Source organism: Nyctereutes procyonoides, unplaced genomic scaffold (genome assembly GCF_905146905.1).
Source record: "Nyctereutes procyonoides isolate TBG_1078 unplaced genomic scaffold, NYPRO_anot_genome, whole genome shotgun sequence".
In the NCBI taxonomy this organism is placed as follows: Eukaryota; Metazoa; Chordata; class Mammalia; order Carnivora; family Canidae; genus Nyctereutes; species Nyctereutes procyonoides.
The window spans coordinates 31,006,767-31,023,937 of record NW_026575159.1 but is presented as its reverse complement, the minus strand read 5'-3'; the positions used below and the strand labels follow the sequence as shown (position 1 = coordinate 31,023,937).

Below are 17,171 nucleotides of genomic sequence, written 5' to 3'. Positions count from 1 at the left end.
AAACAGTTGGAATATAAGGGAAAAGAAAATCCCATATACAGTGGCCACAAATAAAAAGATAAAACCGTTAGGAAGAAACTTAACTAGAAATGTGCAAAATCTGTAAAAAGGAGCATGAAATTTCTTGAGAGACACTGAGGTAGTGTGGGACAAAGAGAGAGCCCTCCTTCCCGGATTGGTGACCCCGCAGTCTATGATGGCAGCTCCCCCAGCTAACCCTCACAATTAATGGAATCACAGTAAGAATAGCAACAGGTGCGCCTTGGTGGCTCAGTCGGTTGAGCACCTACCTCTGGCTCAGATCATGATCCTGGGGTCCTGGGATCCAGTCAGGCCCCCTGTTCAGCATGGAGCCTGCTTCTCTCTCCCCCTGCTTATGTGCATGCTCTCTCTGTCAAATGAGTGAAATTAAAAACAAAACAAAACAGCAAAAAAAATATCTTTTTTCCTGAGCTAGTCTAGCTCTTAGAGCTCATATGCTTATAAACAAACATGCAAGAATAAACAGGGAGATGCTAGGGAATGAAGCAGTGAGAGGGTATGACCTCAGCAGAGTCTAGAACCTCCTGCGCACTTTGTTCTTAGAGCAGTGGGTTACTGGGCGTGAGCAGACAGGCGCGCTGGCCGGACATAATAGGAAGCTGGGAAACAGACCCAAGTACTGATGGAAATTTGATGTATGACAAAGAGGAGTCTCAGTGCTGGGAGTGAACTTAACCAATAAATCCTATTGACATGATCCGATGGCCACTGTGAAAAGAGAACAGTGCGTCCTGACGTCCGACAGCACACACGAGAATATGGATCTGAGACGTGAAAGGTACCCACTAGGTTTTTCACTGGGAATGAATGGCCGAGTTGGCCATCCTATAGCCTGTGTGCATAGCCTGACCTCTCAGTATCAGAGTTGGCTGGTACACCTTCCCGGTTCCATGGACCCCTCGACTGTGGCTTTTTTTTTTTTTTTTTTTTTTTTTTAATGATTGAACTTCAGAGAGAGCACCTGTGAGCATGAGCAGAAGGGGCAGAGGGAGAGGAAGAGAGGATCCCCAAAGTATCTTCTATCATTCCCTAAAAATCTTGTAAACCACCCCCCCCCCGGATTTGCATAGTGTTTGGAAACTGTCTCCACCCAGTGTAAGCTGCTGCTGAGCAGTTGGGTGTTGTCTTCAAGGTGCCTGACTGTAAACCAGGTTAGTCCGATCTTTGGGGAACCCCAGTGTCCTCTAACAGGAGTAGGTTTTGTTAGTTCAGTCTCGTTTCTAAGTTAGTGGTTGGAAAGCGGCTTCCGCTCTGGGAGTTTGTGCTGACTTCTGTGGGCATTCCTGCCGTGGCTTCAGAACGCGAACGTGGGTGAGTCCGTAGAGCTGCGAGATGTCGATGGACTTGTATTTACTAACTGCTACCTAGAGTCAAGCTAACTGAAGATGCTAACGCTATTTGTCATTTTCATCAATATAGATGACAGTGAAGTTGCCTGTGTAAAACCTATTCACTGCGTTTGCACGGCTTGAGGAAGGGAAGCCAGCTGTGTTAATGCCTAGCCTCCTTGAATGACAGGTAAACCCCACGCCACGCTCATGCCATTTCATGCGGGCTTCCCTGCAGCCTGACCCCGGTAGCCGGCCGCCCAGCTTCCCTGGGTGTGACTCTTCGAGAGAGCTTGGCACGGGTGGGGGGTGGCTTTCCAGCGCACACAGCCCCTGGTACATTCTGGTCAGCACGTTAGCTGGCTGTCATTCATTCATTCATGTATTCATTCACTCTTTCTGCGATCTGCCCCGGGCTCCCACCGTGGGGCCGGGGGAGCACAGGTGGTGGCCCCTGCCGTGGGAGCTTCTCCCTGCCCGGGCCAGGGTCGTGTTACCAGGTACGGTCACTGCACGGCCGCAGCGCATCTTCCGGGGAGGGCTGGGCTGCAGAGGGGTCTTCAGACTGGACCCACCAGAACTCGGTGCAGGAGGCTGTGGCAGCGAGCTGGGGGTCTCTGTGGGGCTCCCCAGAGGAAATAGCCGGCACCTTTCTTCTTCCTGCCACAAACCGGAGCCCGGAGGCCACCTCCTCCTGCGCTGGGAGACGGTGGCGTGAGCCCATCTGCATTTTCCTGTCCGCTTTGAGCAACGCCTGGTTTTGGTTCCACAAAGAGGCAGTGATGTGGAATTTGCCACATCTGGCCCAGTTGATGGATTCAAAACGTAATCATGTAAAATGTAGTGTTTCAGCATTTCTGGAGAAGACTTTTTCACATTTATTTAATAATAACCTTCGAGCAGAGTGTTTCGACTTCGACACAGTTGATACTTGCGGCCAGATCATTTTCTACCACGGTGCCGTACTTAGCAGCGTCCCTGGACTCCACCCAAGGAAGTGACAACCAGAAATGTGTCCAGATGCTGCCTGGTGTCCTCGGAGGTGCAGAATTGCCCCCGGTGGAGAACCAGTGCCTTAGGAACAGCTCCAGTGTACTTAGTACCGAGCTCGGCCGCCTGATTCCTGGCTGCTGCTGAGATGGCCTTGGCCTGGGCCTGCCGTTTTTCAGGTGTGGGTGTCGGGACGGCTGCAGCTGTGGGTCGGGGGCGCTGGGACGGAGCTCGAGGGTTGTGTGTGCCCCATAAGTGGGTCACCAGGATTCTTAGAAGAAAATGACTGTCATTCCTGCCCCCCAAGCCCCTGGTCATCAGCATGGGTGTTGGAAACCTGTCTGGATACACGTCCTTCACGTAAAAATGACCCATCTTATTTGGTGGAAGAAAGCATTTAAAATCATGAACCCATATTGTGGTTTGACAGGTTGACAGTTTTCTTCTCTTTTATTTTCTTAGGACAGGAATCACTCCGAACATAGGGATGGAGTGAGAGTGCAGATGTTGGTAATTGTTAATGCTGATTGATTTTGTTTTTAGATACTGTTTTATTTTGTAGGTTACAAGTTGTTTCATAATATGTTTTCTAAAAAGATTTAAGGTTAGAAACCCTGGTTGTTTTTTGTTTTGTTTTTGTCCTGTGGTTCTGAGAGAGAGCCAGAGCGAGCGAGCTGGGGGAGGGTCAGGGGGAGAATCTCCAGTAGGCTCCACACCCAGTGTGGAGCCCAATTCTAGGCCTGATCCCATGAAACTAAGATCATGACCTGAGCTGAAATCAAGAGTCAGACTCTTAACTGACCAAACCACCCAGGTGCCCCCAAACCCCATGTTTTAATTGAGATGTTATATGGTAGGGGCCACTTGGAAAGTTGGAGAGCAGTCTCGAGGACAGGGATTGTCAGTGAAGTGTCGCAACATTGGGGAACATGAGAAGCACCTGTGCAGGCAGGATGCAGACTTGCTGGCCTCAGGGATGCTCGTTGCAGCAAGAAGGGGCCCTGAGGGAGCCCTGGAATGGTGACGTGGTGAGGGAAGGAAGGACCTGCTTTGCCTGAGGCTGGGGCTCCCTGTGGGGGTGCTCTGTGGGAAGGCTGCCCTTGGTTGCCCATCCCTGGGGTGGGGGAGGGAGAAGGAGCTAATTAAGATCTTGTTTGGTCCAGTGACTGTTAACTAGAAATATTTTTGTTTAAACCAGTTGTTGAAAATCCGGTGAGATTGCACTTCACAGGCCTACCTTAGAATAAGTAAGATGGGAACACCATTTGTGTGATTTTCAGGTCCCCTTGTCTAATGCACTTGGGATTGAGGAGAACCCCAGTGCCTGGAGGCCTGAGTCCAGCCGAGTGCATGGGCAGACCTGCATCCTTAGTCCTATCTTGCGTTTTCCTAAAACCTTCTTACGGGGAAATGTCTAGTTAGTTGCAAGGCAGTGGACGCTTTATTGTGATGTGTTCCTCTGGGTAGAGAATGCATCACAGAGCCCAGGACAGTGGAAATGTGGGTTGAGGAGTTCCACCCACCAGGAATGCTGTATGTGGGTCAGGAGCTTGTGAGCCCCTGGACGGGATATTCAGTTTGCGGTGCAGGTACCTTTCCCCTGGAGAGGGGCTGTGATTTTCATTTGATGATCAGAAAGAGTTATAGTTATAACCTGCCAAGGTCAAAGATCATCCCTGTAGATAGCCCGCACGCTCGTACTTGGCTGCTTTTGGGGGGACTTTCAACATCCTTCCCCCACCCCCTTTAGGGTGGCAAGTCACCCCATTCTTGCTCTACCCATCCTCCCACTTCCCACTTCCCAGGCAGCATCCCTGCTCCTTTGTCCAGCCTCCCTGCCTCCCCAGCCTCTCCATCCCCACTCCCAGGAGGCTGACAGCTCTGCTCTTTGCTGGTTCTCGCCGGCTCAAGAGCAGAAGCTGAGCTCTCTCCAGCTGTCTGGCCGTCATCTCTCTGGCTTCCCACCATGGTGTTGTCTTTACCCCCCTGCCCCAGGGTTAGCTCTCTACAAGAAGCCATCTCCAGGAATTAGTGTCTTGTCCACAGCTGACCCCGAGTAAGCACCAGAGAGCCGCGGCGGTCTGAGGTCAGGGTCTCCAGGTGGCCGAGGACCCGTCCATGGAGCGCCTGGACAGCCTGGGGAGGGGGGGGGGTTGGCCACATGGCGGCCGCCCCCGACTGACTCTGCTGGGTTGTTTTCCTCTTTTGCAGATCAACCAGTCACTCGATGGGGAGCAACGGTGGACCTCCTTTTTGTGTCACCTTCCCACCTCTCTGTAGCAAGAAAAGTAACTTCAGCACCTCTTCAATAATAATGATGAAACTGGTATTAACTGAATGGCAATTATGGATTTTTAACTCTAATTCACAGTAAACCAGCAAGCCATATGTTTAAAATCCAACCAAAAATCCTTTTGTTTTGCTGCGTGTCTCACCCGATTGTGAGAAGTTGCGAGATCTCTATTTGTACAAAGAGGGATATAAGCGTTACTTGCCGGAGGAACCCAACTGAAGCAGAAAGAGAAGGCGTTCTAATTTATCCTTAAAGATACACGATAGTAATTATTTATATAGGTAGAGGAAATATATATATATACACACACGTGTATATATATATATATATATATATATATATATACACATATATACACACACACGCACACATATACATATATGCTTTTGGTGGTAATGAGAATGGCCCCGCAAAACGCCGACTCGGAATCTATGCAAGTTCAGGAGTTGCCTGTCCCCCTGCCGGACCTGCAGAAGCCTGGAAGCGCGGACACCCACGATGAGACCATCAGCGAGGGGTCCATAGACCGGATCCCTGTGCGCCTGTGGGTGATGCACGGGGCCGTGATGTTTGGCAGGGAGTTCTGTTACGCCATGGAGACGGCGTTGGTCACGCCGATCCTCCTGCAGATTGGTAAGTGCCCGGTCCTTAGCACTGAGCATCAGTGTTCGTGGTGTGAACTCCCGAGTGGACGTCAGCACACGGAGCTCGTCACTGGCTGGAAAGTGTCAAGAACCTTGGGAACCAGCAACCTGGTCTTTGCTCCCCACAACCTACTCTGGCCATTTTTTTCCCTCTCATTCTGAAGCAGGGCTGGGGAGGCGGGTGGTCCTTGGATGTTGACCAGGTTGCACCTGCTGTGGCGAGTGGTCACGGAGCACTGGTGTGTGTGTAGTCAGCTTTGATATGTGCTAATCCCGGTGTGCCGGGAACCTCCTGCCCTGTTCCTGCTTCCTGGACATGGTCACCAGCCGTGTCCTCCTGCCCTGTTCCTGCCTCCTGGACACGGTCAGCCGCCATGTCCTCCTGGGCAGGCCAGCGAACCTCCCTGACTGTCCCTCAGCTTCCTTCCCCAGAAAGGGGGGATGGTCTGTGATTGCAGACCACCCCCTGGCTGGGCACAAGGAGAGTGCTTGGAACGAGGCCTGGCCTAGAAAACCCTGAATAACATGGTTCTATATTACCAGCTTCTCGTTGTTGAGCACTTAAATCTGAGTTTTCGTGTGGACTTCGGTGGCTGAATGATGAGCACATCGAGAAGTCCTGGAGTGCACAGAGTTACCTTCAGCGGTAGAAGCCCAGTGTGAGAACACACTGACGTGCTAACTTCGGCCCTAAGCATTCTGTCCATGTTTCATTTTCCCTGTTGTTTAAGGAAGTTTGAAAATCTAATTTTCCAGCTGCTGGAAAATTACCCCTGGATAAGGGGCTGAGCGATTTAAAATACTCTGTTTCGTTCAAGGATTCCACAGGTGTGTTGTTTCTGCTTATTTTGGTTGTTTTAGGAATGTTTCCTTCTCCAAACATAATGTTTCCTGTTGCGGTGAACGCTAACTAGGCCCTGTCTGGGGATCGGTTAGTGAAGCCCAGGGGTCCTTCAATTAGGATCAGAACCGCACCGTCACCGTGTTGGGAGGAGACTTCATTTCCCGTCTCAGCAGTGGCAGGTGTCTGGTGGTGGCAGGTGTCCGGCGGTACTGCTGAAGCTCGGGCTTATTTCCGAGTTACAGGAGGCCCTGCGCCCCTGCGTCTTCTTAGCACCTTGATTGGTGCTCTCTGCACTGAGTTACTGTCATGCCACATGTTTTTCTCTCCGCTTTATTTTTCATCTTTAAAAACATCCTTAGAAGGATTCACAAGACCTCAGACAAGGTTAAGAGCATTTTAGGAGAGTTGGGGATGGTGGAGCATGAGCCACATAGGTCACTCTTGTTCTTTCACCCTCCGTATTTGTCATCTCTGCAGTTAAGCTCTTTACAGCCCGTGGGTGCCCACCGCATGCCAGGGCACTGAGGGGGGACAGGACGTCGCGGCTCTGCTCGCACAGCTTGCCCCTGGTGCGGAGGCGGGGCAGCGGCCAGACAAGCGAGAGCCGCTTGGGCACCGTGAGCAGGAGGGAGTAGGGGGGCTGCAGACCCTCCGAGGGAGACTGGGCTGCTTGGGAGGCCTGTCAGTGCGGGGGGCTCTGGGCTGACCTGGTGGAGAGCGAGCTGAGGGCACTCGGGGAATCGGGCTCAGGGAGCTCAAGAAACTGGAAGCCTGGCTTTGTGGCCAGACCTCGGGAGTCTGGTGGCAGTTAACTTTACCAGACGTTTATTTATTTTGTCCCTTCAACATATAAGGACTTGGGTTTGGCACCATGGTTGAGGTCATTACAAAAGCAGTCATAACTAAGTGGGGTGGTTACAATTAGAAATAGGGTGCTATTAGCCAGTTTCTAGACCACTTTGTGGTTAGGATGACAAATGTAGAGTTCAGGAGCTCTGGTTACTGAGAAATAAGTTGTTCTAGAAGTACAGTTTTGGGAGCTGTTATTCCCAAATTTTCGTCATGGTGGGTTATGTGTGTTTTGGCTTAAAACCCTGGCACTAAAGACTCCTTGGAATGTGTCACTTTATAGGTTGGGAGTCTCAACTTCTATACAGCTCAGCACATTTCATTGTTTGGGTGTGAGTGTTTAATATACTACGTGAGACTCGTATCAATTTCGGGTAATCTGGGATCACAAGCACGTAGCCTGTGTTCTACTATAGAACACGAAGGCATGTGCTGTGTGTTCACAGTAGCTTTGGGAAGTCGTGTGTGTGTGTGCTGCATGGGGACCTCCGGAAGTGCTGACTGTGGAGTAGGGGAGGGTGTTGCCCCCCGACTGGGGGGAGCGGAGTGTACTCCTAGAGGAATGGTTCTTCAGGAGAGCCGCGCTCATGTGGCCTGGCGCCGGGTCCAGAAGCCGAAGGCCAGTTTGTTTCCCAGGGTTGGGCTTCACACTCAGGGGTGACATAGTGACTAAAATTTCCTCTGAGTGGAGTCTGACTTCTCAGCAGAGTCAGAGGCACGGTGTTGATCAGTGAGTTTTGTGTATCAGTAGTTACTGAAGCCGATACTGAGACCAGACCATCAGGTTCTTCCTTCAGTCCACCTGATTCGTGTCTGCAGTGACTGCATGTGTTCCTGGCACAGGTGAGGCCGGGTGTGTTCTTGTCACCCCCTAGTGACCCCCCCCATGCAGGGCCCCCCAGCCACCACCAGCCTGCCTTGGTCAGTTGTGCCCTTTTTGGAGTCCCATATAAATGGAATCAGGGTGTGCGCTCCGCTGTGTTTCAGTTAGCATAACGCCCTTGTGATTGATTCGTTTCTCTTCCACACGAATCAGTACTTTGTCCCCTGAATGGACACACCGTCCTGTCTGTCCCCTCATCAGCTGATGGATTTTGGGTTGTTTCCATTTAGAGGCGATTATAAATAAAGCTGCTCTGAGCATCTGCCTGCAAGTCTTTGGATGGACGTGCATTTCATCTCCCGTGCAGGCCTTGGCGTGGGATAGCTGGGTTGAATGGCGGGCGCAGGTTTGCTTCTGTGGGAAGAGACCGGTCCCTCCAGCAGGTGCAGGGGTCCTGTTTTCTACAGCTCCTGGATAGCATTTGAGTTTCCCAAATGAACACTGATGTTAAATGAGTTTTGATGGGCTTATTGGGGTATTCGTTTATCTTCTTAGGTGAAGTCCGTGTGTTAAAACGCTTGGCTGTTACTTTAGTTGGGTTGTCTCATTGTGTTGCAAGAGTTCTTTATATATTCTTGATGAAAGTCCTTTTTCAGGCAGGTATTTGCAGATGTTCTGCCAGAGTCTGTGGTTTCTCTTTTGTGTGTGTGTGTGTGTGTGTGTGTGTGTGTGTGTGTGTGTTAAGATTTATTTATTTATTTGAGACAGCTCCTTGTATGGACGAGGGAAGGGGCAGAGGGAGAGTGAAAAATCCAAGCAGACTCTCTGCTGAGCCCTTGTTTTGGCTTTTGTGGATCTATCACATTTCCTTATAAATTTTGTTTTTATTTTTGTGAGATTTTATATATTCTTGAGGGTCAGAGAGAGGCAGAGACACATAGGCAGAGGGAGAAGCAGGCTTCATGCAGGGATCCCGAAGTGGGACTCGATCCCAGGACCCTGGGATCACATCCTGGGCCGAAGGCAGACGCTCAACCACTGAGTCACCCAGGCATCCCTAAAAGCATTTTTATATTGCGTTAGTGACCATAGAAAAGTTGGTCACTTACTAGTTGGGTAGCTCTTAATGTCTGTAAGGTCTGTAGTGATGTTCTTTTCTGTCTGATAATGGTAATTTGTATTCTCTTTAGTTCTTGGTTACTTTGGTTAAAGATCTATCAATTTTATCTTTTCAGAAAGTTAGCTTTATTTAATTTCTCTGTTGTTTGTCCATTTCTTATTTTAATGGTTTATGCTCTTTTTTTCTTCTGCCTACTTTGGTTTTTAATTTACTTTTTCTGGTTTCTTCAGGTCAAGCTTAGAACATTGGTTTTTGAAGTTCTCCATCCCAATAAAATCATTTCTTAAGAAGTCACTTATTAGAAATGACCTTATTTATGATAAAATTACCATTGCATAGAGGGGTCTGGAGGAGAGTAAATGGGATCCAGAGCCCTGGGTTACCTGCTGTGGTCAGCAGCCTCTGAAATGGCCCCCAGGGACCCCTGCCATCTGGTTTTCTTGGCCCCGTGTAATCTCCTCCTCTTGAGTGTTTTCTTTTAACAAATAGACTATGGCAATAATGAATGGATGTCACCTTTGTGACTAGATTATAAAAGAATGTGGTTTCTCTCTTGTCAGAAGACTGACTCTCATGCCCTGTTGGCTTCTATACTTTGATGAATCATGCTGTGTTCTTGGGGAGATTTATGTGGCCGGGAACTGAGGGAGCCTCCAGCCAAGAGCCAGTGAGGCTCACTGCCTATGAACCTACAAGAAACAGAATCCTTGCGTCAATCAAGTGGGTGAACATGGCTCCAGATCTCCCCTGCCCACCCTCTGAAGCCATGAAACAACTAGAGCTCTGGGAGAGACCCTGAGCCAGACCACCCAGCCAAGCCCCGCCCAGGTTCCTGCTCCACAGAAACTGAAAGACAGTAAATGTTCTAAGCCACTATATGGCACGTGATTTGTTACACGCCAGTAGATAACTAATGCGTGTGCTCTGTGAGGTAGAGTTTCTGACTGCACTAGTCCACTACTTTCAGTTAGAGCATTTAGTATTTTTCTTTTTTCTTTTTTTTTAAGATTTAATTTTTAAGTAATTTCTACATGATTGTGGGGATGGAACTCAGAACCATGAGATCAGGAGTCAGGCGCTTCACCGCCTGATGCAGCTAGGTTCCCCTAGAGCATTTGGTATTTTTCCCACTGCCTAAAATACTTCTCATGTTAGAAGGTATGTAAATGCTCAGCATAAAAGTTTATGTTTTAAGTTGTGTTTGAAGATATCAATGGTAGAGATCTTTCATAAAGTTGATTTTTCTCCAACGAAAACCCCCTTGAAATTCAGTAAACTGAAAGCTACGAAAAAAGTAAGTTAGTTCAAGCTCTGCTATCACAGAGATTAGGAAGAAAGTCATTTTTCTTTTTCTTTTTTCTTTTTTTTTTGTAAGTTTTTATTTATTCATGAGAGATAGAGGCAGAGACCCAGGCAGAGGGAGAAACAGGTTCCCTGTGAGGAGCCCAGTGCAGGACTGCACCCCGGGACCCCGGAATCAAGGCTTGAGCCAAAGGCAGACGCTCAATTCTGAGCCACCCAGGTGTCCCAGAAAGTCATTTTTCATCCAGGAGTAGGTAGCTAATTGAGAATGTGCTCTCTGAAGCTATTAAAGCAGTGTTGTCCTGTTTTGAGTGTGCCTGTGCTCATCGGTGTGTCATCTCCCGTCCTTAGAATGTGAGCAGTGATGGCCTAACTGAAGACACAGCCTGGCATGTGGCCCAGGAGCGGCGATGGCCCCCAGGGAAGAAATCCCTGCTGTTCGCTGTCCCTTGTCTCGTGGCCATCCTGGGGCTCAGTGGCTGTTGACCCGGCCCACAGACCGAGCTGCTATGCACAAGAAGGGCCCTCCACTCCTGGCTGTTGGTGGGCATCCTGAACAGCCGGGTTAGCCTACCTGGTCTAAGGCTGGTTCTCAGGTCCCTCCTCCCAGCTGGCCTCCCTGGAGCTCCTTGAAAGTGCTCTGGGGTTCTGCCGTTCCTCCATAAAATACCAGCCTGCATTACACAAGGGTCTGGGCCTTGCAGCCCAGTGTCCTCTGAATTGTCTACCTTTGGTGCCTCAGCTGTGCAGAGACTGGATGCTCCAGAATTCAGAGGCTACTGCCTGTGCCAGCCCCCAGGAAGGCAAGAAGTGAGGGGCTCAGGGAAGCTAGCTCTAGGCCTCGGCTGTGGGGACATGACCACCTGGTTGCTCTTGTGCTTCATGTGGGCCAACTTTGGTGCTAATGATGGTTTTAGTTCATGGGGCACAGATTTCCTGACCTTTGTGGTGTTGGGTGGGGGAGTTGGGGGGCAGGGCCAGCCTCCCAACCAAGTGTTGGCTGTTGGAGAAGCCTACACTGCTGTTCTGCATCTCTGTAGCCTTATGTGTATCTCTGGGTACCAGCACCTCTTTCTCTCTGAATACAGCTGATGGGGATGAAGCACAGGGATCCAAGCCTGCATGTCTGAGGCCCTAACCTCGGCCTGCTGTTGTCCTGTCCACAACAGCCTGAGCCCCCTCAGCCTCCAGCTCCACCTGCCGGGTGATGCCATCATGCCGGACCACTCCCGGACGTATCATACTCACTTGTGAAGTGGGAGGCAGTGTAGATGTGTCTGGGCCAGGCTTGTAGATCAACTGCTTAGAGTTCATATCTGCAGGGGACGCGAGGCTCTCCTCAGACTCACTGCGGGCAGCCCAATCACATCTCCACAACCAGGATGCTCCTAGGAGTGTCGCTCCATTGCTTGTCCCCACAGGTCACCCCGTCCCCATCCCTGTCATCGTGATTCCCATCGGGGCAGGTTCTCACTCACAGTTGGACCTGGTGTCCAAGGAGACGCTCACCTTGTGTTTGGTGAAGAGGGGAAGCTGACGTGGCTCACACGCCTGCCATGGCCACCTGCTCCGGTCTAAACCCGCGGCCTGGCCCCCTGTGTGTGTGTTGCACAGGTGAAATCACAGGACTCCCTGGGGAAGAGGCCTTTAAGATTGAGATACTACAGTTAGCAGTACCCCAAATGGAGCTTCCTGGTGGCCCTAGGGTGTCCTGGGTATGCCCACTTCAGTCGGGAGCTCACTAGGATGGAGAAGGGACTGAAAGTCTCCAATAGCCCAGTTGGCCTGCTAGGGAGGGAGATGGACATCGTTAAAACGTGGGACGTGTCCAGCAACACTTTTGGGTACATACCCTCGGGGCTGAGCCGTTTGGTCGTCCTGGCAGGTGGAGCAGTGGATTTTGCCACAGTCTTGCCTGGTGTGTGGTCCTAAAGCCATCCATTACCACAGGGGCTCTTCCGTTCTCTTTACTGTGGCTGCTGGGCTGTGTGCCATGCAGAGCCGAGAGGTGGCCTGCGATGGCAGCTTCTGGTGTCGATGGCAGCTTCTGGTGTCGTGTCTCCCCTTTGCCCTGGTCTCTAAATCTGAGCCTGGCCCTCCCTCTCTCTCTGGCATCGCAGGTGTTAGATGGCTGTCTCTGGACAGGGAAGGAAGACCTAATGTTCCCCATCCCACAGCCTCTCAGCAGGGAGGACAGATGGGGCAAGGGTGGCTGTGCTGAGGGTGGACTGAGTGTGCAAGGCCCCAGGGGAATAACGACCCTGATAACTGCGATAAGTTTGCCTGGGGTCCCTAATAGCATGGACACAGCTCATCTCTTCCGTGATGGCTGTGTCCACCATGCAGAAGTCCGTCTTGGTAGATAGGGAGAGAGCCCTGGAGTCCTCTCAGGGAGGTGACACACCGCGATGAGGGGTGAACTACCGTGTGGTCTTGGCACACACACCGCGATGAGGGGTGAGCTACCGTGTGGTCTTGGCACACACACACACGCTAAGGAGCAAGCTGAGCTTTGGCCATCTCTGGGGAGCCGTGCCCCATCCAGGGGCCACCAGAGCATGCCTCAGCAGCCAGCGGCTGCCCCGATGTGCCCCATCTCCCCGTCTCGGGCACCCTGCCTTAACCTTCCTGGGTCTCTCAGGATTGGCATAATTTTGTGGCATACTGAAGAGTAGTGGCTTTATTTTTTAATTTTTAAAAATATTTATTTATTCATTAGAGAGAGGCAGAGACACAGGCAGAGGGAGAAGCAGGCTCCATGCAAGGGAACCTGACGTGGGACTTGATCCCGGGTCTCCAGGATCAGGCCCTGGGCTCAAGGCAATGCTAAACTGCTGAGCCACCCAGGCTGCCCAAGTAGTGGCTTTAAAAAAAAACAAACAAACAAAAAAAAAACTTTCTGTTAGGTTGAGACAGTTATTTCCTAGTGTTCCAGTAGAATCTATACAGCTTCTGCAAGCCAGCCAGCCAGCCAGCTGTGCTTGGCCAATGGGAGGTGCTTCAGGAGACTGTCCAACAAGGACTAGTGTCCTCTCTCGGGAGAGGTTCCCATTGCCTGGTCTGGGACCTAGGCAGCCTGCTGTATACACTCTCTGTGGCCATGTTTTAGGGTACGTTAAGCAATGGCAGTGGGGACCCAGGTTTAGGTTGAAAGCCCCCTTTTAGGCATGGATCTGTGTCCACACAGCTCTGGGATGGTAGTGGCCAGGCCGCACAGATTCCAGGGGAAGGCCGTGTCACCAGCCTTCCTGACTATCTTGTGAGCTGAGTGGGTTTGACTTCATGGGTCAGCAGATGGGTGGCCCCAAAACAGGCCAGGTGCCCTGTCACCTGGGACATCTGACACCACACCATGGATCTCCAGCAAGTGACCAACCAGCTTTTATTTTTATGAGAATCTCACGTTCTCTTCCCGGCTCCTGGTATGGTAGAGTGAGGGGCTCAGTTCTTGATGGTTGGTCCCACAACTATGGTTGCAACTCCCCCCCCCCCCCCGGCCCCACTTCTCAGATTATTTATTTATTTGAGCGAGCATATGAGTGGAGAAGGGGCGTGGGGGGGCAGGGAGAGAATATCCAAGCAGACTTCCCACTGAGCTGGGAGCCCCACTCAGGGCCTGATCTCATGACCCCAAGATCATGACCTGAGCTGTAACCAAGAGTCAGGCGCTGACCCAACCGCACCCCCAGGCGTCCCATGTAGCCTTTTCTTATGTGGACGAGCTTTGTAGGCACGCAGTGTGGAAATCCCCTGACCACTAGCAGCCCCCTCGTGGTGCATGGGGAGGTCAGCGGGGCCGGCCCATTGCAGGCCTAGGTTGGAGAAATCAGAAAGATAATAATAACTCCAGTATGTACTTTGTTTTAGTCCTTAACTTCTGTTTGTTGCTCAAGCTGGGCCCTAAGGAAGAACCCAGGTATTTGGTTGTCCTCCTGCTTGTGATTCTTAGCCACGTGGGCTGGTTTTCCTCTCACAGGAAACCGGGGTCTTGGGGAGTCTTACATTGGGTTGCACGCTGTCTCCCGTGACCCTCAGCCAAGTGCACATGTGACAACAGTGAGACTTGGCAGGATTGGTGTTTCCATGCTTTGGGGATGACGGAGCCCATCTGTCTTCACGTCACTCTGGCAAGGATGGAGTCTCATGTCCCCTTTCTTCTCTGACTCTGGAGCCGCACATTGCTGTCCACTTGGGCTCTTGCTCTGCGGGATCTGTCGGTGTTGCGTTGTGAAGGTTGTTCTTTAAGAGGTGAAAGAAAAATTTGGGGGAAGTGCCAGTTTAAATCCAGTCTAAGCTGTGTGTGTGTGTGTGTGTGTGTGTGGCACTCGAGTGAAGCATGTGCTCCCTGATGCCCAGTAAGCGTAAGGAGTGCCACAGCACCCCTGGCCATCCTCCCCACAGGAAGCTCTGCCACAGGAAAGCTGTCGTCCCTGCTTTACCTGGCCAGGTAGGGACCTGTTGTCAGGCGCCTTGATCCCAAGTGACCACCTCTTTTTTTGAAAGGAGCCTTTAGACTAGAAGCGAGTGTCATTCCTTTGGTAAGAATGCTGCCGAATTTGCCAGGCCCAGGAGGTGGGGGAGGTGGCAGGGCCAGCCCCCTCCTTCCTTCCCGCGGCTCTGGCTGGCAGTGGAGGGGCAGGACGTTGGCACGGAAGGGACACCAGTTCTCCATGGAAGATGCCAGCCAGCAGCCCCTGAGCAGTGTCCTTGGAGCAGGCCCAGCTTAGCCCAGAGCACACGCCCACCGTCTGCCCTCCTCACTCACAGGGGACGCTGGCTTTAAATTTACGATAGAGTTTTCTTCATTGGTAGCATTTCCACCAAGGTCAGAATTCAAAAGTTCTGATCATTCAAACGGTGAGATTTCTATCCCTCTTCTGCCCACAATTTACAGATTCATCCCTAGAGGCAGCCAGTTTCTTGGATCTCCTTCTAGAGACTTCTACAGGGGGGAAGACCCAAGACAAGTGCCTCTGTGACTTGTCACTGTCCCCATCAGCAGCTCCTGCCAAGCGTCCCAAGCAGATAAGGATCCCGATTTCAGGTCAAAGCAAAAAGCCTGTTTGTCCTGGCGTCTCTGGTGCCTGCGGGCTGGTCCCAACTGCGCGCTTGTAGCCTGTCCCCTGTGGCTTCAGAGTCCCTGCCATCCCTTCCTCACCTGTCTGAGGGGCCGCGTTTCTTAAGCACCAGATCCCCATCCCACTTACTGAACAGGTCAGCTTTTGGAGAAGACTTTGAAAACTGCATTCTTAAGCCCCAGGCTTGAAGATTCAAGTCAAAGAGATGTAGGCGGCAACTCCAGGTCCAGGTTCCAGGTTTTTTTTTTTTTTTTTTTTTTTTTTTTGTAGTAGTGCCAAGGCTGCTTCAGCCCTTTCCAAAGAAGATGCTTCCTGGGAGCACCCACCTCAGTGGTCTGAGGGCAGAGGAGGGGCGCCCAGCCCTGGAGGTGAGCTGCCCGTCAGGGCTGTGTGCATGGGTCTGTGCACCTGGTGGATCTGGCGATGGTGAGGATCAAGCAGAAGTAATATGGTCACTCTTGAAGGGCTGGGCAAACACCTGCCCCCGAGCCCTGGAGCAGCCCTTCCTACAAAGCAGGCACCTCTCCTGGGCCTATTCCCCATCCAGCACCCTTTGCTTGGGAAAAGTCTGTGCGTTCCCCTGCCCCTCCTTGGTCCCATGTGTATTCTCCAAGGAGAAAGAGAAGGAAAGCCATATTAAAGAAAAGAGGCTATTTTGTTGAGGTCTTCCAATTTAACGGATTAGAACTGGGTTATCTTTTTTTTTTTTTTTTTTAAGATTTTATTTATTCATGAAAAAGAGAGAAAGTGGTGGAGACACAGGCAGGGAGCCCAAAGTGGGACTTGATCCTGGGACTCCAGGATCACGACCTGAGCCAAAGGCAGATGCTCAACCACTGAGCCACCCAGGCATTCCAGAACTGGGTTATCTTTACAAGCTCCTAATTCATGGGGAAGATTAGATTTCAGCTTGTCTGACTGCTTCATCCAGGATGTGGGGCCAAGCTTGTGTGCATTCCGTGTAGGTCTATTAAGAAAACCCCAGACTTTTCCTCATCCATCGCAGCTCAGCGTGAACCAGGATTTCTGGGCTGATGCGTTGTTACTGGAAGCTCACCTGTTCCTTCTGCGGGAAGAGCCTACCTTTGGGCAGCCTGCCTTAGAGAACAAAGGGCCTGAAGTGCTCGTCACCGGGCTGTGCTGCCTGGATTGTTGGTGGAGGGGTGACATTTGCAGGCGGCTCTGGCAGGGGCAGCAGTGGGACTGCACCCCACAGGCGGCCTGGTGGTGAATTGTGTGGGCTCAGGGCCCTCGGGAGGGCGGGCTCGCTGTCCGGGCCCTCGCCCTGCAGCCAATACCTGCTCCTGCAGCTGACTCTCCATTAGTGGAAATGCATCTGGTGACTCTGCGTGTGCCTGAGAGAGCGTGGGTGGTGTTGACATGGTGGCCTGTTGTGTGGTCAAGTTACTGTTTTTCCTGCAAGATGCTTCTAACTTGGAGCTTCTAGCAGGTGTGTTGGAAGCTGGGCAGCAAGTACAGTGTTACTGTAACTACTCTTGCCTGGGAGGTAGCAGATTATGTTAACTGTACTTTCTGCAATTCACACGCTCTTACAGCCTTTCTTGGAGTCCCCTTACGTATAATGACACAGTCTAAAGGGTCTAGAGAAACCTTTGTATTTTGTCTGAAGTTACTGGTGTTCCCCGGGCCTTCTGCAGATAACACTTGGTTGGTTTTCTTGTTTTGAAAAAGCAGACCCAGCAGCTGGCTACCCTGTTTCCTCAGTACAGGCGGCATTCCTGAGACACACCTGCCCGTGTCGACGCAGGCCCCATGGCACCTCTGTCACAGCATCTGTGGTGCTGAAACAGCCCCTACAGAAATCGACCCAGATGCTTGAACCCAGGGACATGACATG

The 17,171-nt window shown here is 51.3% G+C and overlaps 1 protein-coding gene across 1 annotated transcript in view; it reads left to right on the top strand.

The window, feature by feature from the left end:
- SLC45A4 (solute carrier family 45 member 4) overlaps window positions 1-17,171 on the top strand; it is a 54,383-nt gene that overhangs the window by 12,149 nt on the left and 25,063 nt on the right. The window contains exons 2-3 of the mRNA XM_055314128.1: window positions 1,462-1,560; window positions 4,572-5,286. Of these exons, the coding sequence (XP_055170103.1) occupies window positions 5,034-5,286 (253 nt within the window). The 5' untranslated portion in view covers window positions 1,462-1,560; window positions 4,572-5,033. The remainder of the gene's footprint in view (window positions 1-1,461; window positions 1,561-4,571; window positions 5,287-17,171) is intronic.